General features: G+C 42.8%; 1 protein-coding gene and 1 long non-coding RNA gene across 4 annotated transcripts in view; one reads left to right on the top strand and one right to left on the bottom strand.

Annotated features, from left to right (window-relative positions):
- The window catches only part of LOC147249544 (uncharacterized), an 81041-nt gene that overhangs the window by 32066 nt on the left and 25368 nt on the right, over positions 1–23607 (bottom strand). For 2 of the 3 annotated variants that reach the window (XR_015119228.1, XR_015119227.1), the window contains exons 2-3: positions 20540–20670; positions 3965–4061 (exon numbers count right to left, since the gene is read on the bottom strand). This is a non-coding gene — a long non-coding RNA (uncharacterized LOC147249544). Of the gene's footprint in view, positions 1–3518; positions 4062–20539; positions 20671–23607 lie in introns of those variants that run through there. The other variant, XR_015119226.1, reaches the window with a different exon arrangement.
- Positions 11689–14849, top strand: dmrt2b (doublesex and mab-3 related transcription factor 2b). Its single transcript, XM_086223950.1, has 3 exons — positions 11689–12533; positions 13307–13409; positions 13717–14849. The coding sequence occupies exons 1-3, from the start codon at positions 12147–12149 to the stop codon at positions 14538–14540; spliced, it is 1314 nt and encodes a 437-aa protein (XP_086080076.1). The 5' UTR covers positions 11689–12146; the 3' UTR covers positions 14541–14849.

Here is a 23607-nt window from a genome sequence, read left to right as displayed (position 1 = left end):
GAACCCCACCTCTCACCCGAAGGCAGCTGGGATAGGCTCCAGCCCCCCGGCGACCCTTAAAAGGAAAAGCGGCAGAAAATGGAGATTAATTTATGTCCTCGGAAAATAATAAAAATGTGAAAAATCTAAGTAAAATCTAACAGTGCCTCTCATATCTGCCCCCAAACGTTATCAGGGTATGCTCATTGAAATGATTTTTGGTCTGCCAGTCCAACACTTTTCAAGCTCTTTTTATATGTATGACTAGTGTTTGTATGTTTATTTATGTGTTGGTTTGCCTCTGTTCCATTGTGCTCCTCTAGCCTCACCTTGATACTCCCAGCCCACAAATTCCACGGAAGAGAATAAACACCCCGAGCAGTTATAGACATCAAAAGCTGCCGTAAACAGGAGATAAAGCGCAAACACTTTTAGGGTTTAGAGCTGACAAGTTGATGATATTACCCTCCTCTGATGTCAAGGTGCTTCGCTGTCATGGGCAAGAAGTTTAAGAAGCTGGAACACTGTGAACCAGTTTATTTGGCAGAGGAAATGCTTAAAATGGTACTTTAACCCTGGCAGGCCAACTGCTTTGGAGTAATTTTTCAAAAGTGTACAATGTAGATTCGTAAATACCATCGAGCCGATTCATTCATAGCTGTTTGTGTTTCCCTCTGCATTGTCGCGGGTTATTGTTTTATTTCATCTTTGTCAAGTGTATCTCAGTTTGATTGGTGTGTTCATATTTCATTCTGACCAACTTCTCGACACTGCGATCGTCGTGGTTTTTTTATATGTACATATATGTTATAAAAAAAAAAAATCACATTCTATATCTTTGGCATCAGCAGTAGATGCTGTTAGGTGAGAACTGAAATATGTAAACGAGTTTGATAAAAATATGACTTACGACGGCTGTAAAACGCATATTACAAGGGAACAAATGCTGTTTTATACGAGTGACAACAGACTGATAATAAATGTCCCCGGGGACATACCAGTCAGGACTTTGTCTCATAGATCATAGTTGGAGGCAAACTCAGCAGTGAAATAATAGCTTTCTCTAAAACTGTACATTCTTGTTATGTCCTCAATAACTAAGCTTTTTCTTTTTATTAGTCGGGGAAACTTTGACAGTTATATTCAACTTTTAATAATTTATTTTCTGTGTGTTTTCAATTTCTGTGAATTAGGTCTGGCTTGCAGGGATCCAGTGTTGAACATGGAAAATTAGTCCCCCGTCATGCAGCCTTGTGCACAGTCAGCGATGACTTTGTAGGCTTTTATGAAATATAGGAGACTGTAAAAACTGCAAGAAACAGGGGCGAGTTGCCCATTTCTAGTACTAATACCTTTTACTTATTTGTAATCCCTATGTCATATGACACGGAAGCCACTGAAAAAGTGAAACATTGGCTTTTGCAGAGCATGAATAAGATCGTGCATTTTGTCTGAAAATATTCATCTGAAATGTGGAAAAGGCTTTAAGAAGAGGTGTGTCTTATTATTTCCATGCTAATACTGGTATCTGGTACTGATTTGGAATCCCTAGGTCACATCTAACATTTTTTCACTTCGCTTCCATGTCATGAGTTTTGCTGTGTATGATCTGAGTTATCGCTGGCGTGCTTTGCGGAAGAACTTAATTGGATTTGGGCACAAAGTTTCCAACTATTTGGAATAACATTTCCATTGAGATACTGTGCAGCAGGGAATACAAGCAGACTTTGATTCTCAATAAGTCAAGCAAAAGAGACACGCTGTTTCGTAAACTCCCATAATGCAATGTGGTATCTGCATGTGCAAGCCCAGCAACTTGTATATAAATATGCTGTTGGGAAGACAACAACAAAAAAAACCTAAACCCAAATAACCTCATCACCATGCTTATTTCTCCAGACTTTAAAACAACTTCCCCAGCAGCCAGAGAAAATGCAAACAGACGTTCTGACATGGCACCCCCTCTCTCCTGACCTTCCTCCCACCATCCATTCACACTAATCGCTCTCGCCTCTATCATCGCCGTGCCTTATTTAATTCCTGCTTTGTTGTTGCCTCCTTCCCAAGTCTTTCTGATGGTATTTATGAGAGGGCTGCATTTCTTGTCTTCTTCATATTCATTCATCATTTAGCAGCACCAACTTGTACAAGTTATTAGCGGGCAATTACAAGCCTTTTCCTTGAGCGGTATCTCACCCCCAGCCTTCGACTCAAACCCCCTTCATCTTTATTATTTCATGTCCCCCCTGATTAACCCTACCCTCTCCTACGTTTTCAGTCTTATAGCTCTCATCTATTTCCATCTCATCTATTTCTTTTGTTTGCATGTTGGAGATGCAACAGGAAGGTTGAGATGGGAGCAAATACTGGTGGATCCGTATTCAGTGCTGATGCATTAACATATGAATACTTACAGCTTCATGATAAATATTCAGACTTAGACATATAAAATTCTTTAAAAATTCAAAGTTAAGGACAAACACTACCTTTCTTTCCTTCACTACCGGTAATGAAGCCACTTATTTTATTTTAGACAGTCGACGCTACTATGCAAGATAATGGACCGTGTTCCTGCACACGCGCACACACATAAACACACACACACACACACACACACGCACGCACCCATACTGTAATACACACAGATTGACAAAACCTGTCACTAATAATAGCCAGCCATGTCTCTCTTGATGAGAAGCAGCCCACCTATTCTGCTGTGTTCACATTTATCAACTATATCTCCCTCAACAGAGGCGTAAAATGTATTTAAATGCTAATGTCTGACAGATTAGCAGACGTAGACAGGTGAAATATATTCTCCCCCGTCTGACTGGGCTCACAGCAGGGATATTTCACTCAGTAAGGATTCACTTTACAGCACAGTTGATGATCAATTCATGCTTGTGGGAGCATTCAGTTTTATTCATCCTGTAATAAAGGAGGTCAGAGGTCATCCTCAGCTACAAAACAGCAGGGATTCAAAACTGGTTCACAGCCTTTGTCCAAGCCTGTTTCCTTCATATGTGAAGTCACAACCCTGCACCAGCGCAAAAAACCAAAGACGCAAGCTAAAATTTCTGCATCCATCCATCCACCCATTGTCTTCTGCTTATTCCTGTTAAGGGTCGCAGGGGGGCTGGAGCCTATCCCAGCATCAACAGGCGAGAGGCAGGGTTCACCCTGGACAGGTCGCCAGTCCATCGCAGGGCCAACATACAGGGACAGACAACCATTCACACTCACAGTCACACCTACAGTCAATTTAGAGTATCAATCAGCCTCGTCCCCTCTTGATGTCTTTGGACTGTGGGAGGAAGCTGGAGTACCAGAGAGAACCCACACAGGAACAGGGAGAACATGCAGACTCTACACAGAAAGATCCCGTGCTGGAGCCGGGACTCAAACCCAGAGCCTTCTTGCTGTGAGGCCACAATGCTGACCACTGCACCACCGTGCTGCCCAATTCCTGCATGGTATCATGAATATTCCGTATTTAAAGGTTGAAATTAGCTAATTCTCTATATATAAACACCATACAATGTATGTAAATGTTCTTTTATGCATATTTGTAAAAAAAAAGTGATGTTGTAAAAACTGTAAAAATGCAACAAAAAAAATTATAAAAGCAAAGTTTTCAAAGACATTCTCCATTTTTTATCCAGACATTTCATATAACAGTTAAAAAAAAACAAGATTCAAAGCCAAGGCGACAGGCATCTGCTTCTCAACTCCAGTTAAGTGAGTGTATTTAATTCCAAGTTTTCTCTCTCATCATGTCATTCACGCTAAATCCGGTCTCTTCTGCCTGTGACTTCGACGATTTTTTCCCGCTTTGTCCACAAATCTAACTCGTCTCGGTTCGAGGAGCCACCTGAGCTCACGCCAGTGGATGTGCGGTGGGGAAGGGTAGCAGTTGAGATTTGTAATGATCAAGGTCCCACCTGTGGGGGATCATGCTGGGTGACCTGCGGCTCGGACCGGTTACCTGTGCACAGGAAGGAGGGATCTGGTGTATCGTGAACTTCTGTAAGCGCTACAACCCCAACAGACGCGTCTCTCTCAGCATGCATCCTGCAGAGCCCCTGGAATCAGAGACAAAAATCAAGAAAAAGAAGTTACTTTTTGACATTCTGATCTCGGATTGTGCCTTTAAAGAAATGTGGCTCTACCCTACATGCTATTGAAATCCATTGTACGTGCACCTTAGTTGCATATTTGATATATTGTCAGAGGTTTAATCGGTTGATAAAGATCAACCAGAGCAACTTCCAAGAAAATCCAGACGACTATTTTTGAAGTTGACATGAAGAAAGACATTCGATTTTAAAATTCAGTTTGACTTACACAGAGATTTGAAATACAATGTAAAAAACATCTTTAGACGGAAAAGTGTAAAAGATACATTAAAGCCTCAGTTTCTCTCTTTATAGAGGAAGGTCGTACAGTGTTGTCTTGCTTCGGTTGACATCGATCATATATTTATTCCTTCTTTTCTTTTGAAGGTGGAAGAACTTTAGCTGCTCCGAATGAATCTCCCCTCTGTAGTCCTCTTCAAAGTCCCAAAGACCTGTGATGTCCAATCCTCTCTTGTCTTATTTATTCTTCCTCCTCTCTCCTGACTCTCTCAACTGAGGCTTGGATGTTTTTCAACTGCCAAAAGAATGTTGGTGACTGAGTGTAAATGAACGGCTTCATTTCTTCAGTGCCTTCTCTCCATGTCCTCCTGCTATCTGTTTCACACTCTTCCCATATGGAGAATAGCACTGCATCATTATCTTGGGGGGGGGAGCCATTCAGTCAGAGAAATCGACAATTAGTACCCAATAAAGTGGAAACGCATATTTGTGTATGCTAATGAGTTTCGCAGCAGTCACACTAGATGCTGATTAGGCTGCACTTTTTCAAACTATTTATTCTATTTATGTAAAACTCAATTTATTCACTCCATTGTAACATTTATTGGAACCGCAGCAGGAGGGTAGCTTCTTTGGTGGTTCGAGGAGAAAAAAGTGGCAGGTTGGGGGAACGAAAGCTAATTTGATTCATGGGTAGATTTAATGGAAGAAACAGTGAAGCATGAGAGCATCTATAATGTAGCCTGAGTGACTGCTCTCCATACGTCGTCCCAGCTGTCCCTGACAGTCAGCAGAGCACAAGAAGACTCAGTGCTTTTCAAGCCGATAGAAATGGTGCGCTTTATAAAGAGAAACCCGACCTCTGCCTCCCTCCAACGCGTGTTTCATGATCAAACCCATGGATGTAAAGAGCAGGCTCACAATTAGCACCCACCGCACAACTTCCCTCTGCCCACGACCGGCTCGCTTTCTGCTGGTTGTCAATGGCAAATGTCAATTCAGATTTTTAATTAGAAACTGATGACACTTTCAGGAAAAAAAAGACATGAGTTAGATGTTTTGAAAGCATGTTTTTAGTTTTTTTTTTTAAAGCAATAATTATGCTAGATTTTGTCTATTTGTCTAGTTTGTTCATCTCAGTGGAATAGAGTGACATTAGAAGCCATTTAGTACGGCTCCCTGGCACTAACAACCGAAAATAATCTCACATTTTGTCATAATGATGTGATTTGCATTGCAAAGCATTTGTCAGAGGCCTCTGCTGAGTTGGCCTCATCACCTACATCAAAAGACACAAATAACTTTGAAGAGACCACTGAGCAATCATTTTTGTCCTTCACACATTTAAAGCTTTTACATTCTCTTTTCTTTTTCAAAAATATGTTTGTGTCATCCTGACAACAAAAAAAGGCTTGCTGTTTTCCAGGTGGGTTTCCTCTGGACACAACCAACTAATAATTAGTCCCTCCTTTCTTTTTTCTGTACATTTCGTTCTTGTTCATATGGATGTTTCTAATATGTGTGTTTAGTCGTTATTATCTTTTTCATCACTTTCTTCCTAATGGATGAAGATGATAATTACTGAATTCTCTGAATAGGATCCTTTCCCAACCGAACCAGCACCAGAGTCCGTCGTGAGCTGGATACCAATTTTGATTCTAATTTTGTTCCGTTTACATTTGGAGTGGTGGCGGGATTGAGTGACACAGCGTACGTGTAAGTTACCACGGTAACGGTTACTCTGCTCTCCATCAACACAAAGGACATATGTTGGGATGCTGAAATAGGCCGCAAACCCTGAAAGTGATGTATTCCTCTATCGTGGATCTCCTTCACTTGGAGTTCTTGTCTTCTTCTTACCCCTGATGGTGGGGGGCAAACAGTGTTGAGGCACTTTGCCGTCAGCCAGCAAGTTGGAGTGTCAGTAGTAGGAAGCCAGGCGTGCGTCCAGCTACGTCACACCTTGGTTATGAGGTTTTTAATTTGAATTGACTGAGATCAGGCACTAGAACCAGATTCCATTTGGTTAGAAAGACTTTTGTTTTTTTGCACCTCTATATCACATTTCAATGCCTTTCTGTATTGACTTTTGTACACGTAACGCAGTAAAGATGAAGGAAAAAACTTCACCGAATCATTTGATGATGTATCTCATTGCTCAGGAGGAGGAAGCATGTCCTTTATACTGGTCTGCAGTTTTGTTTGGTTTTAACATATTCGACATCCTTCTTGCTCATGGAGAGCTGCTCGTGTTCATTCGTCTGGAGGCTCATTACACATTAATTACACAATACTGAGAGCTTTGCTTTGTGTCTGACGGGATATTGCTTTCCATTCATAAAACATTTCGGTGAGATATCCTGTGACAAGCCGAGAAACAAAAGAGGCAATAAACCTGCAGAGGCAGATTCAATCTGATAGAGGTGGAGAGAGAGGCATCTAAATTGGGAGACTCTTGTTCTCCTGTTATTGCAGCACAGGTATCTCATCTCTCAGAGAAAAGGGAGTGTCTCTCAATCCCTCGCCGGTAAGGAAGACGAGGGATTAGAGCTGGTACCCAGGTACCCCATCCTCAGCTGTCTCCTACCGACACTCAGAGTTCTGAGATGATGAAAGGGAAGAAGGGACAGGCGAGAGACGCTCTGAGTGCACATGGCACTGTTGTTGCGTCTGCATTATTTAAGTTTTCTCATTAACCTGCGCCTCAAACAGACTAAATCAATAATGGCGCAAAGCACATCAGGGACTCTAAGTGGTCTTTGTGCAGACCCCAGGATCATGGTGGGATACCGTTCCAAAAGGGGGCTTGGATTCATTCAGCAGAGATAACAAACTGGTGTTTCTGGGTGAGGGATCACCAGTCCTTCATTGATTTGGCCTGAGAGCAGACGCCTCAGATGGAACATTGATCGGGCTCGGCGAGCCTGTGCGATGTGGCACGGCCCCTAATCTTTGGCTGCACGCAGAGGGCATTCATATCTGGATGACACGTCACCTCAAAGAAAACTGAAGGGATCTGATTCATTTTTGTAAGAGCGGTTGACAATTTCACACTAGAGTAGACAATTTATGGTATTTTCTGGGAGTTTTGTGAGATTTAAATCAAATATTCCCTCTCTATTCCTTCATTCATATTAATTCTTACATTGTCTATTATTTATTAGTCTATTTGTTTTTTTATATTCTTTCCTGCCTCTGCTATTTTCTAATTGCAGGTGCAGTTTCTCATATATCAGTTCCTGCTTTTTGTGTGTGTTTGACAAACAAGCCTCCGCCCGAAGTGCGACCATTGTTTTTATTGTGTGAAGAAATGAAATTTGTTGTTACAGAATCCAGTAGCGCTTTAATGAGCCAATATCAACACTAGGATTAATTATTTTACCAGCCCTCCTACCCGCCGTTTATCATCACTTTGTTAAAGAAGAATTATGTCGGTGTCTTTGCCATTCAGTTTGGTGGTTGATAAATCACAAAAAAAGTTGCTGTACTTAAATTCATTATAATATACGTTTCTTTTTAACTCTCTGAAACCGGCTCAATGCAGCACTGACAGGAAGGTTACATAACACACAAATGAAAGAAGGAAATTGACAAAATGAAAGCAGGGACACAAAGAAATGTCAGAAGAGGCAGAAGACGATGATGAAGCCAGCAGCTGAAAGTGTCGACTCAAGTGAGCCGTGAGGGGGCAACTCCTGTCTCCTGGAGGATTTTCTCCAGGTCATCAAGCATCATCACATCATGTAGTTACGGTCACGGCTGTGGTCACAAACCCACCCGGAGACCAAAGCGCTGCCCTCACATGGTTCATCACATGACCGCTGCAGCGATGACTGATCCACGCCTGGATATTTGATCAGAAATCTACAACAAACAACATGGAAGTCTGTTTTCTTCCCCTGTGAAAACTTCATCTATACAAAAAAAAAAGCGTTAAAATCTGAATCTCTGGGCTGAATGGATTTTGTTTCACCATGATTGCATCAAGCTGTCTTTTCATATCGCTCAGCCAGACCTGTGCTGAATTACCTGTGCAGCCTGGAAAGATAAATCAGGGACAGGAAAGTCAGGGTTTTGGACCGGCACCATTTTAACCCTTTAAAAGGTTTATCTTTCTTCCAAACTACAGTACATATTTGATCACATTGAATTACTTTACAATCAAAACAAAAGCCTTCAATGCAGTGTATCTCAGGATTTAACCAAGTCCAGGGAAGACTAGATCAACCAGCAGACCGTCCGTCTCTCCACAACAAGCACCGAGGTCTCGCTGTCAAGCTAAACTCCCCCAAGATGATGCTAGAAGCATAACAACAAAAACTCAGACATGTCAGAGCCAAACCTGGCACACGTATGATGTTTTGTGGTGGAATCCATGAGAACGGTTTGACGCCCTGATGATGCGGTGATGAACACATCTGGGTTTTTTTGGGTTTTTTTTTTTAAAGCTTTTATGTGACTGTGTCAGATTAATAAGGACTTTTGGTGTACATCCCATCCAAAGAGCACCCCCAGACTAATCCAATTTGAGTCCATGAAGCTCTCCTACTCAAACATTTTTGGTATATATTTTTCATTGTCTGCCAGATTCTCATATTTGAATAATTCTCTTTTCCTGACAGGTTGAAATTGGCAATATCTGCAGCGGCTGCACTCACCCGTCCTCAGATGGTGGTTTAATGTTGCATAAAGCGAAACATAAAATGTTATATAAACGGGGTAAAAGAACATGGTTGTGTCTCTACTATGAGGTTGGAAGTGCGTTTATTTTTAACAGGTGTGTTCACTCTTGACTCCTCTTCAAACTCTAATACCCTCGAAGGTGCAGGTTAAACCTTCCTTGAAAAAAAAAAACTGTCAGCTTATTGGCCCCTGCTTTACGCTGATAAGTGCCAAAATGTCTCCTGCTCTTCGGAAGTAGGTGGATAAAGGTTCTAAAGCCTTTGTGTAAAGGCACCGTGAAACCTCCCTGTGTTGTTTTTTTTTTTATTTCTCTCTTTGAAGCGAATTGACATTCAGCTCAGGATTTATTTTGAAGCAGCACCCCGTCTACAAACTCCTCTGTCTCTCCTCTCTAAACTTTACTCAAAGTTAGAACAGCCCTCTTGTCCTTGAGTCTAACTTAGCGATTATTAGGCTTTTTGTGTTTTGTTTGAGTTCGTTTGCAAGTTGAATCGGGGGTGCTTCTCAAGGAGGGAGAGGAAGATGGAGTAGGACACGCTGGCGGGCCAAATGGTGGGAGCCAAGTATTCTGTCAAACTCCATCTCTGCTGTGAAAATGTAAGTCGATGGGCGCAACTCTCATTACAACCGCGGGACACAGAATGGAGTGCAGTGAAGAGAAGGCTGTGTGATGGGAATGCCAGAGCAACATGCCACTACTGATGACGGTCAATTTGTTTGGTAGTCCAGGGGCTTTGAGAGGTGCACTCCACTGCCTCTCTGCAGGCACCAGCAAAGCTCTTAATAAGGGCGGCATAAACTGTTTTCCTTGTTAGACTGTGCAACACCTCCCGTAATGCAACATGACGAAATGCAAAAGGTCATTTTGTGATGTAAAAAGGACCGGAAAGCTATGGTAAATTTTGCATTTAATTTTACTTGAAAAAAAAACAAACAAAAAACTTTTTTTTTTTTAAATTGTAAACATTTTCCTGCATTCTGCAACAAACCTTTCAGTTAACATCCATCACGCCATGTAAAGGAAGCTGTCCAGTCCTGTTTTGAACCGCCAGAGGAAAATTGCCAGAAGTTATTTTATTTTTTCCTGCAGACTCTTCTGATGCCAACATATTTCACTATCTATTTACAGGTCTCAGCTGAAAATCCCTCCACTGCCCATCGACTGCCCAAAAGCCACAGCTCTGCTTTTGACCCCTGTGATCACGTGGCATCTCTGCTCTGGCTGCCTGTGGATTCCAGGATTGATTCGTTTGTAAGGTCAGGCAGGGGGTCTGAGCTAAGGACCAAATGTGACAGGGCGTCCCGAACAACCTGCCTTAAGAGATCAGTTTGTAGAATTATTTTTTTAATCACTTTAAGCCATTTTTGATCTCACTTTCCTTGGTTTGTACAGATGTCTTCGTTTATGACGGCACGATGTGAGACATTTCCGTCAGTGGCATCACTACTAACTGAACTAAGTTTGTTTTTCTGAGAGCAAGAATCTTGCACTAATGCAGGATTAGAGAGTCTCAGTAAGCATGAAATGAGGATTGTTATAATTAATGACCATGTAAACAAAAATAAAACAACAACTATCAAATTAGTATCATTGTTGTGGTTGGTTACAAACAGGTCAAGTGGAAATCACTCGAGGAAATGAAGACATCGCCGGTTTAATTATCCTGCCTGTAGTTACAGCTGTGAGCCAGTAGGGGGCGTACTTTTCAAACCATCCAAGTGCAGTGCGTCTGTTTTGATAGGTCACAGACACATCAGCTCTTATATGAAACACTAGCCAGCATTGCATTTGCATGAAGTGTATGCTGCTGAGGGGAGAGCATAACCTCCATTAAATGTACCGAATACATAATCCACTCTACATGACAGTCCACGGGCAGCTGCCTGGATTGATTTAAAAAAATATTCAGGAAGTCGTAACTATACTTCATTGCATCATGCAATAAATTACTTCATATCAACATCAAATTAGTTTTTTTTTTTAAATAGGTAGGAATTAAAATGGACTTTAATATTAAAACTCTTATCCATACCTTTACTAAGTGGGAATATTGATGCGTTTCAGCGGCCCCAGGAAACGGTGGCGTTGCTACCATCAAGGGAGCTATTAAATCATTGAATTATTAAAAACAAGCCTATTATGAAGGAATAACTGCACAGACGTCCCTCCCCCGCCCTCTCTCCCCAAGGCCTGTATGTAATTAGTCCATATTGTATCAGTAAAACACATAACTCGCCTTTTATGCATCTTCACGGCCACATAACCTCATTTTGTTGGTTTGTTTTTACAGACAGTGATTATTCTCTAAAACTTGCCAGGAGTCTCTTTAATATATGAGCGCTAAATAGGCTGTTCACTCCGAACAGCTGAATTGTGTCATTTATTTAGTAATACTTGCGATTAAAGTGTCATTTTCTCTGTTTTTTTCCTCATCTCTTAAAGTGATTTCAAGTCGTCTCAACATGAATTGTGATAACCTAAATTCACCCCTGCAATCAAGATGTCTGGAGAGTCGCATCGCTATGAAAGGTGAGACAAGGTCTCAGGTGGGCAGGGTGTGTAGGGTGAGATTAGTGAGGAAGGGGGGAAAGGGGGGGGGGGTTGCTGCCCACCCCCCAAAAAAAGGAGAAAAAAAATAATCCTTGTTCATGGTTACCGCGCCAGGAGCTCGGCATTGTGGCCCGGTCTCTACTCGCCGCTTGTTTTTGGAAAGCGCGTCAGAGAGCAGATGAGGGGAGTTTAGCGTTTCCACTGTCCAGCAGGTTGGAGGCGGCGAGACGCGCAGCACCTCAGTCGGAACTCCAGAGCAGGAAAGTTGGAGTGAACAGTGTGTGATGCGACGCCTTAATCTCACTGACGCTGGTTTACTTCAGTGAATTCATTTAGAATTTGTGAGAATCCAGGTTTGTTATGCTGCTGTTCTGGAATGATTTCATGAAAACGCGTGCGTACTTTTTTTTTTTTTTTTTTAGCATCACCTCTGCTTGAGAAAACATCTGTCACAATATTGAGACTCGACGAGTCAAACTAATCGATTAGCTCTAAAATCAAAGTCCCGTTTCCTCTTGGCGTAAAAGCCTGCAGCATAACGAAGTCCAACACAGATTTTAAGTCCCTACAAGTCATAGATGTCCGCTCAGCTGGAAGGAGGCCTGCAGCTGGACACCACGGAACAACTTCTCGTACCTAAACCCGAAGAAATTACTGACGTGACAAGTTCTGACGGATGCGCGGGGCAGCGCGGCTGTCCGGCGTTAACCCTGACCCCCGGGGACGGAGGAGGAGGAGAGAATAAAGCTTTCCTGTCTCAAGAGCGCCAGCAGCAGAAACCTCACAAGATGACCCGGAGCCCCAAATGCGCCCGCTGTCGGAACCACGGTGTTGTTTCGTGTTTGAAAGGCCACAAACGCTTCTGCCGGTGGAGGGACTGCCGCTGCGCCTGCTGCCTGCTGGTGGTGGAGCGGCAGCGCGTCATGGCAGCGCAGGTCGCGCTGAGGCGGCAGCAGGCTGCGGAGGTGAGGAGGCACCAGGGGCGGGTCAGTGAGGGAGAAATAACAGGGGGAAATAGCGGACTAACAGCACAATAGTGGCTCCATGTGAGTGCCGGAGGAGCAAATATGGGAAATTACTGAATAAATTTACTAACTCAAGCATGATGGGAGATGAAAGATCAGATAGTTGATGTCTGGTTGATTTAACAGTTTTCCTAACTGCGGAGAACCGAAGAGCTGACTTTAACATTATACTAGAGCAACTAAAACATCACGCCTCAAAGGGAAGTTTACTTAATTTTAAATTAACTTATGTGAGAATAAAAATGCAGATTATATATATATATATATATATATATATATATATATAGGTTGTATATGCTAATTTTAAAATGTATTTGAGTGTTTGTCACATGAATAATTTCTGTCAGTAAAAGCAGATTTTAAACAATTAATGTTGCACCTATCATTTGTTTAGCAGTCAAAAATGGACTGAACAATTACAACTGAGAGCAGAATGTGTTTGCCCTGATTAAAAAGTATGACCACTGCTGCTGTTGTTAATATTCATAAACAAATATTGCTGGAAAAATTACAGATGTGTGAAGCAGAATGAGACAGATTACAGACTGCAAACCTGTTTCAGGGAAAAGACAAATATTTTACCACTTTTAAATACGAAACAAACATTTCTCTTAGGCTCCATCCTGAGGTATTAACTCCCTTGTTTATTGCAGCCTCAGACCGATGTGATTATGCCCAGACGTCTAACCCTTGCTCGCTGGTCTGTCCTGCAGGGGAAGACGGGTGTTAGGTGTGCAGCACCGTTGCGGAGGATGTTGTACCAACGTTACACCAGAGCGGCTGAGCAGAGCGTGCTGGCCAAGAGCATCCTGCAGGGTAAAGTTGAACTAACATTCACATGCTCCGCAACTGCTTCTCCTCTGACTGTTGAGGAAATGTAGTTTCATTTTTTTTTTAATCTTCAACGTTCTACAGAAATTCCCTCACACACGTACTTGTTTTCCTTGAGGGTTAGCCTGACCTTTCTTACAACTGCTCCATTTCTAAGCCAAAATCAGATTAAATTCTAAAAACACAAAACAATGTATTCAAACAAACAACTGAGGGGAACACTTCAGTTGTTCATGAATAAGTAAAATAAATTAATATTTAACTGCAGCATGTGGTTGTGGACCTTGTGCAGGGCTTAAACCGGAGGATGACACCCCCTGCTCTTGGTCAAAGCAGACGCCGCGTGACCATCCACGCTTTCCATGCCCCTCCATCAACGCCCGGATGAGGAAGAGGCGAGCTTTTGCGGACAAGGAGCTGGAGAACGTGATGCTGGAGCGGGAGCTGAACCAGAGAGAGCTCCAGAGTAACCTTTCCTTTAACTACTCCACCTTCATCCCGGTGCTTCATCCTCCACCTCTGCCCATCACCCCTAACCTCCGCTGCTGTCCTCACAACAGGGTCCCCTCCTCAGCAGGAGCGTCCAGTCACACGCCTGTGTGTAAATATACATCTGTGCATGAGGAGGACTTCCACTTCTATCAGTTCTTCCACCTTCAGAGCACCGAGAGTGACTGTAATGACTTCCTGTTATACCAACAATCACAGCAATCCAGAAACGAGGATGAGGAAATGCTGAACGGCCGTAAAGGCTGTGAGAAAAACGATAAGCCGGACCCGATCACTTCACCGACACAGCCGAGGCTCAAGCATCACGGCTCGTCAGATCTGGACCTTCTCAAAACTCCCTCGAAAACAGCAGAACAAGTAAACTCAAACGGCTCAGCCACCGCCACACGCTCTACATTTGGATTGGATCAGGGGATCTTGGATGTGGCAGATGTCAGCAGGACTTTTGATCCCTTACCTCGAGCAGCAAAGAGCTGGTGCGCTGACACTCCCGCCACCCAGACAGGTCCTCATGCAGAGCGTGTCAAGAGCCCTCACGGCAGCTCAGGCAGGACTGCAGCTGTGAAGCCATTACCTTTCTCTGTGGAGGCTCTGCTGAGGGCCTGACAAGCACATGGAACTCTGCTTTGTTTTTGTGCAGACTAAAAATGGATGTCTATGAATCTTAAAAAAAACGAAAAAAAACCAAAAACAACAGGTGGAAAAAAAAGAATCCTGGTTATACGCATTACTCATTTCCTATAACCAGCACATAAATTACAATGCATGTTTTTATATTTCACAAAAATATATTTTGCTATGATTGAATTATTCTTATGAAAATATATTTTGCCATACGTTAAGTATTAAAGTGATACTTCTGTATATTTGCTTCATTATATTCATTTACTTGCCCACACTTGTCATATTTTATATATAAAACGCTTTGAAATGACAATTGTTTTTACCCTTCGTCTTTTGAAACTCTCCAATCAACGCACAGACCCATAAAACAACGTTGATGTAAAAGTCAAGTGCTGTTTGGACTCGAGTCGAAGGCTTTCTTTGTGCTTTGATTATTCACAGATATGGGCTCTCTCATGTGTGTTCAAGCGCTACCGCGTCAAAACAAACTCCTCGGAACCTCAAAAGAAACCTAGCAAAGAAATGAACATGGAGGGAAGCAGATGGTTGACCAACAGGAAAGCTGAAGGACCAACAATTTTCCAAAAAATGTTTGAGTAATATAACAGAGAAGGGCGGATGTTAAAAACACAGTAACGCCATTTCTGTGTCACTTTTTTCTTTTCTAATCAAAGTTTTATTCTTCGTTGGCTCCCGTCTGGAGTCAAGCTGTGTCATTATGTAACCTAAAATTAAATACATCTTTCCCCCCCCACCAACACACTGAGGGAAATTTACAACCAAAGGGGGTGGAAGGGTGCCAGTGTTGCCTTGGCGACATTGTTCTTCAGTGTATGCTGAGCCCGACGCCGGCAGAGTTTGTTTGAACACGCATTTGATCTATATCCGCTTTTTAGTTTTTCTCTCCTCGGTTTGCTCTGTAATCTCACAGAGATGGAGGTCAGATACTTTTGACAACTCTGGACCTCGTGGCGTCAACACGGAGGCGATAACGCGCTGCTCTGTGTCTTTGTTTGCTTCTATCTAACAGCACATCAGAAATCTCCCCGACTTTTCACAGACATGCAGACGGGTGATTGGCACAGAGGAGGACGAGGCTGTTCGTCTGAAAACATGGAATATGTGACTGAATGTGATTCATTATCAGCACTGATTTTTTTTACTATATTCAATTTTATTTACAGAGTGTAAATTAGCCATTTTTCCTTTGATGATAAAGACAAGTTTCAACCGCTTATGACAATGATTTTGCTGAGGAATAAAACATAGTGTGAATCAATTTCCTGGCTGGTAAAGCAAGAGGAAAGCGCAAGAGGATCCTCACAGAAGGTATGTGGCGGTTTCATGGATGATGCTGCTCACGTTCCAGCGTTCTTGTTAGGCTTGTGTCAGTGACAGACAGATTAGCTTTATTGTTCTGTGCTCTTTTGGAAACGTTTGATTCCGTCTGCAATTGACTTTTTATTAACATTTTCCTCTGTGGGTAAGGGAAGGAAGGGGGAGGGGGGGGGGACAAGGGGGGGGGGGTGGGTGGGACTGGATTGAGGCCAGCGTGCTGACAAAGCAGATTCAACTGGCTGAAACATGTTTTTGGATTTGTAACTGCTCCACACTCTCACCCTCAACCTTCTGCCTTTTGTCGCCCACCTCTGGTGCTCCTGCATGATCTGGTTGCAGCTCATTTCCATTACAGTGAGATTGATTTCACTCTGTTCAGGGCAGAAAAGCTTTGCTTTGGCTTCTCACTCGAACAGATTTTCATCATATGGACTATCAGCAGCAACGGTGACGGGGATTGTTGGAAATAAAGAACAGAGGTGGAGAAAGCTGCTGGGTGGAGGAGATGTGGCATGGCCCACCGCCTCTTAAACTCTTCAGCTCACCTTCACTATGGTATTTCAAACCAGAGTCCGCTCCTCCACCGAGGAGAACCTTCGACCCCTAACTCTTTCTCGCACAGGCCCTAATTAGGAGCCGCTAGCACTGATAGTAGAACAAGAGGGAGGCGAAAGCTGATGGTATTTGGAACTTAAACGCAGCAAAATGCACTGTCACAAATATCATTTTCTGTCTCCAATAGGTGGCACTAGAGGGCAAACACGTTGATGCATTATGTGAAGAAAACACAGTGACCTTTTGGTGTCAAATGTTTAAAGTGGAAAAGATCATGTAGAGGTCCGTTACAAGAGTTTAAGGCTCTTTAGCATATCAGAATTGGCTGCTTTGCCACATTAATGCTGTTCATCATCACAGCAAACCACCACCAAGCCTCTCACCAAAATTTAAATGGATTGCTCTCTAGGAGAAGTACATCAAAATATGTCCTTTCCCCTTGTCACCTGGTGCCACCATGACTAGTTCTTCTGCGGCCCCACTTCAACCCAAACTAAATCTGCCCAAAACCAGAACGGGTTTGTCCTTGATCCACACTTCCTCGATAAAGTTTAGTGGAATTACAAACACAGCTGAGGACAGTATCTCCATGGCAGGGCAAGCCAAGAGAGGTCTATACCTCACTGCAGTTCCACTGACACCACCACCTGTTTCTGGCCTAGCGCGTTACCATCATACAACTGTCGGTTATTGGTCAACCATCAACATGGTCTTTGTTTCCCATTCGCCTTCTTTGCATGCAGCTGCTGTAAAGAGTGCAAGATAAAGGCAGAGTCAGACATAGCAGGAGAAGTAAAAATTAACATCCAAGGCAGCTTTACAGGACACCTGTGCTTCAAGACCTGACTGAAGTGGCCAGACCCGTCTTGATGTTTGGTATGATCTACATATCAGGCCAGACGGACAGATCATTAGCAACATTTAGTATCAAGACTCAGTAGAAAGCCTTTGATTGTCCTGCCAACTCTCCTCATTACTGAATGGGAGAGGACAAAAAGCACCTGTCCTGCTGCAATGACGGCCATTTTCCTAGGACTCTCCCAGGCTGATGAGCAGGGCTGTGCTGACACACTGTTTGGACAGACAATAACACTCCTTCTGTCTCTGGTTTAAGAGGCAGACTGTAAATTAGATTTATATCCGACAGATTTTGTCATGTGAAAGCACCAGGACAGATGCTGCTCACCTCCTGTCTGCTCATATACACAATATGAACGGTCAAATATGAGCTGAATTTACAACGTAATACACCACGCTGGCGACATGCTAATAATTTGAGAGAGGTTTTCATTCTATCAATAGAAATGTGAATAAACTTTCCCCAAGAACAAGTGCTTGGGATTTTTTTTCTTTTTTTTTTTTAGATTCTTTTTGGAAGGCCGCTATCTTTAGTGAGCTGATGCTTGATCTCATTACACTACAGGCAGTATTCCTTCGACTCATTCCAACAAAGTATCTGAAACATTGAGTATCAAGGTTCAGGGCAATGCCTTTGATCTGTCTGCCAACCAGCACTTCACTTCTCCACCCTGCCCTGCAACAGCCCTGGACGCTGTTTGGTGTCTGGTAGCCAAGCCTGAACCAGAGACATCGGTGTGCCGTTACACTACAGCTCTGTCACCCGCTCCGTGTTTGAGTGTGTGTCTTTGTGAGAACCAATTTGAGTTTCAAACTGTCATTGTGAGGACAATTGGTCTTAACTTCTAGAACCACTTTCCAATGACATTTGTGACAATTTGATTTTCTGCTACTCTACACAATATAGACAGTAAATAATACTGCAAGGGCGGAGATCAGCAGGATTTTTACCACTCCTGGCATGTAGTGAGTCTTTCACATCACCTATATGATAAATCTGATCCCGATACCACACATTATGATCCCCGGTGCAACACAACAGCCTGGATTAAACACACCGCAATGCTTCTGATCATCCAAAATGCCCTACAGAGGGTCACACCGCTGAATGTAAAAGAGGTAGGGACATCAGTGGAAGTCAACAGGGAGTTAACCCTTCATGGAGACAGTTTAGGATGATCAGAACTGCCCACGTGAGATGATTTATGATTGGAACGGTGCAGCAATATTGCTGTGAATTATAGATGGAATTAGTTTTGTTTCATCGCTTCAGGTAAAAAAAAACAATGAATTTACAGAGACCGGCTCAAACTATAATCAAAAAAATAATAATCAAAGTGTCAATTATCCCAAAGGTATAAATGAGGTCAATTTTAACAGTAAAAATACATATTTGTACATTTTAAGATTGAAATGAGTGCTGGGAGTCTGAAAGTTATTTTGGAAAATGGCTCATCAATTTTTGTCCAATAATGAGAATCTGAGAGATGTTGGGTTACATAATTTAGCCCTCAGAAGTTTTATATAATATTTGATGCTTCTTGCAAAATGCAACTGTGACACGCTGATATTTAAGGACCGAATGCCCCATTGCCACGTTGGTTTTATGTACTGTACGTGTGCTGAAGGGGCAAACTTGTAGTCAAACTGACACTTGAAAAAAATATGCATGCGCCTACTTCTGGGTACTACTCCCCCCCCCCCCCCCCCCCCCCACACACACACACTATCAAAAATATGTCTCATCTGACTATCAAGATATCTTTCAAATAGGAATTTTTGTCGATTCGTTTTTAACAGCTCTGCAATGGAAAGTTACATAAAAAGAAACGTTTCCAACCAAGTTGGAGAGTTTGGGGCTATTGGCACTCTTGTTCCAAACAAATATGAATCTAAATAAAATTTGACCTGTTCTCTCTAGCATCAACATCATCCAGATATTTTGAGGTAACATGCTCCAGTTGCTCCATAATTTCAGAGATGGCCATCAGAGCTATTAGGAACAACAAGGCTTTAATAGAGAACAAGCGTCTGGTCTGCCCTCTGCCACAGAAATTCCTAATTGACTGTAGTTGGGTTCCAGTCTAACCACCGCCACCCTTCATTTAACGGAATAACAAACACACAGGCTCTCATTTTAAAAGACAGCCCTGTGTGTAACCGAGCCTGCCGTGGTTACACTGGATATTTCACAGCTTTAAAAACATCTTTGAAACAGGCAGGGTAGAGTTCCCTCCCCCACCGCCCCACTTACCCCCAACCAGTACTATTTGGGTTTTTCCATACACTCTTGTATGTGTGTACAGCATTTGTGTGCTTGCACATGTGTGGAGCTGTGCTGTCACTGTTCCAGCAGCCTTGGGGACGACTGAGAGTGCCGGCGGCTGCAGCTGTGTAGTGATCCAGTTACCATCACATGGTGCTGTTTGGCCACGGAAGAACTACCTCTGCAATATTAGAACCCCAAGCAGACCACAAGACCGCACTTTCTCTCACCTCACTCTTACTAGTGGTCGCTCCCTCCAAAAAACATTATAGCATTGAAGATCCGCGACCTTACCCTCCCTCGAAATACTGCAGAATGTCAAAAGTATACTCAGAGCTCCAGTGTGGGACTTTCACATAGAAACCATCGTCCTTCACTTGGAAGCTCTCACCAGAAGACTTCCCGCGGTGCTGATTGAACCTGTCAATGTCAGATACATTTCTCTGCATTTCAGCGTTTACATCAACCAGCAAAGACTGGTTTACCAGAGCTGAACTGGGAAGGAGGCTAAATGTAGCATCAAAGCTGGACAACCTGAGAAAAATCTGAAGTTTAAAGAGCGGACGTCTCGGATGAAAACGTGTGCCAGTGATCAGACAAAACCATCAAAGGACAGCACATCCATGAACTATAAGTGGCGAAGCTTTGCCTTGAACAGAGCAAACTTCGAGCAGACATGGATGACATGTCAAAAAAAACACCCACCTACTTCTGCCACTTTTGGTTATAATCACAAACTGGTCACATGTCTGGGCTGATTCAGTAGCGCCAACCATCCCGCTGGTAACAGTTGCTCTCTAACATTAATCGTCTCAGACGAGGAGGTAGGAGGTAGGTTGGGAGACGACTGCTCAGGTCTCATTTGCACAGATAAATTGACCACTAAAGCAGAGTAAAGATGATTTTTGTAAAATGCATGCAATGTAATGCAGTTTAACACATGCCAACCCAAACATAATCATACCTTATGCAGCGTCCATCCTTCAATCGTCAGGCTCACTGGGAGCTGGAGCTATCCCAGCTGTCACTGGGCGAGAGATGGGCTTCACCCTGGACAGGTGAGCAGTCCAGGAAACATGCATCGTGTCCTGAGGTCTGGAAAAGCAACATATACAGTATGGTTATTGGGTTGGAGGACTTCTGTTTGTTTGGTATGCACGCCCAAGTGTCACAACAGGGAGAGGAAAGTTCTGCAAAGCTAAAACCCCAATGTGCTGCAGGTTAAAATGAAATGTTGGAGTTTGTGACAATCCTCCTCCCCCCGACCGGTTTTGTGCAACATACTTGTCATTAGCATGCTTTCTCAATGGTTCTCCTTTATCAGTAACGGCTCTATCCCTTCCTCTGATACAGAGAAGGAGACACTTTGTAGATAAAAATGGAACAACAACAACCGCTTTCATCAGATACGAATATTAAGCTTTCATACACATTGTAATAAAGGTTTACCAATGTAAACGCTTTCCTTAGAAAGCTCCTAGCCGCTATCAGCTCCACAGTGCATTTGTCAGCCTTACACTTTTATAAGCTCAAAGTAGAAATGCCAGGCAAGTTCAGGCACTTTGCAGACCCAGGGTGGCAACAATAATATAATGCAAAAACAGCTCACACTGCCCGACTATTAAAGCACTATTTACCCAGCTTGGCTCTGACTTGATTCTATAGAAAATTCTGCAAACGTAACCTTTAACAAATCCCTGGGCTACATTCTGATTCCAGGTAATCTGATCCAGCTCGATGTTATTCATGCCTTGAATTTATAAACCCTGAATGCTCACATATTGGCACCCTGGTGATTGATTATATCTGATGCCTAGTTTGTTAAAGAAGAGGATAGTGGATTCTAATGACATATAAAACCATGTTTTGATGTCAAGTTCACGGAGCTTTAAGAATAACAGCTGGCGCAGGTAAGAGTGCTCGCCGTGAGTCACAAGCACTCAAGGAAAGTGTGGGCAAGTTGAGCTGGCATGATAACAGGAACCCCTGGGCTCACTATAACCCCAAACTCTGATCCATCCTGCCAAAATCAGCAGTATGTTTTACTTTCCCTTTTAGATTATGCACACAGACAAACTCTTGGACCGATCCAGTGCCAGAACTAAGAAAATGAAAACACAGACGGGATAGAAGGATGACAATTTCATCTAATAGCTGTTACAATTGTGTGTCTGAAAAAAAAAGAAGTGATTATAGATCTCAGGTTGCAGGGGGGCACGTGTTATAGTCATTTATAGGGAACAGAGCGTCTATTTCAGGTTAGTGTTTTGACTGACGGAGAAATAGACGAGGGATGAGGCAGAGCTTGTCAGCGTGTCTGCCTCTCTGCTCAACTCTTTTGCTATTGGTTAGTGTTTACTTCTTTGACATGAAACAACTTCCCCCGAATGCAGACATGTGTCCTGCTTTTGACATGTGACCTTGACGGATCCCATTCCGTCTCCCTTGCTGCACGAGACAAATTTGACTCATTTATAGACCTGTCTGTGATAGCTGGGGGGGGGGGGGGGGGGGGGGGAATTCACCGATTCCCCAAGTAGTGTTATTGGCATTAGAACATAACCTCCATCAAATCAATCAAATTTTATTTTGCCCAAAACCCCACATGACAATTTGCCTCAAGGTGGCTCCATTTGATTGATGGATGACACCCTCTGTCCTTCAACCCCGATCTGAGTGAGGAAAAACTTCCCAAAAAAGAAATTTTTTTTACAGGGAAAAGAAATTATAGAAGCCTCAGGGAGAGGCAATGAGGAGGGGTGGCCGGACCGCTGTCGGGTTGCTCACAAATATACACCAACCGACCGTATACAGAGTCCACTTGAAGCAGAGCGAGCGTTTGATCGCTGCAACTCATGTCTGGAGGAGTTGGAAACCCCTCACACACTTACAGATGTCAAACTAGTGCAGACTAGGATGGACTCTGAACTCTGACACTCTCTGAAGGGGAATCCTGTCTCAAATGCCGTATGAAAGTGTTTTCATGCATCTCCAGTTGAATGTTGGAAATATGCAGGCTTTATACTTGACTGGGTGTATCAAACCTGCAAGTTATAATAACCCCAGATTTATCAGCACTGAGTAACTAGCATGGGTAGACCTAATGTGAATGCACTGCAGGTGCATATATCGTTATATGGACTGAGGTAGAAATTGTTCCCTTTTCTCTTGACTGCATGACTGCACTCGGCTGCAGTTGAAGGCTATCCACTGATCTCTAAATAGAGTTCAGAGTATGAGGCAAAAGTAGATTCCATACCGCTTCATTAGATACCGCAGTTACAATCCAATACAACACCTCTGCCATGAATTGTACATTTACAAAGCTTATCATTTTTCATGTTTTTGCTGACGGAAAGCTAATAATTCTAATTTATATTTATTATTGAGGTTCTAGTTGAGTCGGAGAGAAGAGAGCGTGAATTAGCTTCAGCTGGTATGGGTGGAAAATTAGTTTTAGAATATTCTGAATGTATCCAAAATCTATACTTGTTGACAGCTCCAATGTACGGACAGAATTTGTGGCTGATACTGAGAAATGCTGAGGCTGGACGAGAGGACAGCATGGGGCATTCATAACTGGACGGCAACAGACATTGGAGGATGTATAATATTAGCTGAAAAAGAAATTATGTTGGAATTAAAATCCATTGATGGTCCGACATCAGTCTGATGTCGGACCTAAAATCGACAGAATCTAATGATGCTAAAATGTCTCATTGTGGATATCAGGATTTTGATGGGATTTCATCATTGCCTCGATGTCAAGACGACAAGAGCATAAAAAAAAAGAACTGAATATTCATGATAGTGGTCGCCACCCTGGGTTTACATGGACATTCATACTATGATTATGATTTGTTATAAGCAATAACTGAATAAAAAAAAAACCACCTCCTCATTCAGAATAAAAACAGTAAACTGATTGAAATGTCGTTTGGTTGCAGAGGGAAGGTCTAACTTTTTCATTTACCAGTCAAAACAGATACTGCACCATGTAAGCAACATAGCCAATTAGTGCTGACTGGATGC

This window comes from Aulostomus chinensis, chromosome 14 (assembly GCF_037954235.1).
Source record: "Aulostomus chinensis isolate RoL2024-O1b breed Wild chromosome 14, RoL_Achi_v1.0, whole genome shotgun sequence".
NCBI lineage: Eukaryota > Metazoa > Chordata > Actinopteri > Syngnathiformes > Aulostomidae > Aulostomus > Aulostomus chinensis.
This window is presented reverse-complemented; position numbering and strand designations above follow the sequence as displayed.

What these genes read in the sequence shown, in the direction of transcription:
- dmrt2b (XM_086223950.1), top strand. Translation starts at nt 12,147, where the DNA reads ATGTCCGCTCAGCTGGAAGGAGGCCTGCAGCTGGACACCACGGAACAA. An exon ending in GGCGGCAGCAGGCTGCGGAG is followed by an intron (nt 12,534 to 13,306) that starts GTGAGGAGGCAC and finishes TCTGTCCTGCAG; the next exon opens with GGGAAGACGGGTGTTAGGTG. An exon ending in GGCCAAGAGCATCCTGCAGG is followed by an intron (nt 13,410 to 13,716) that starts GTAAAGTTGAAC and finishes GACCTTGTGCAG; the next exon opens with GGCTTAAACCGGAGGATGAC.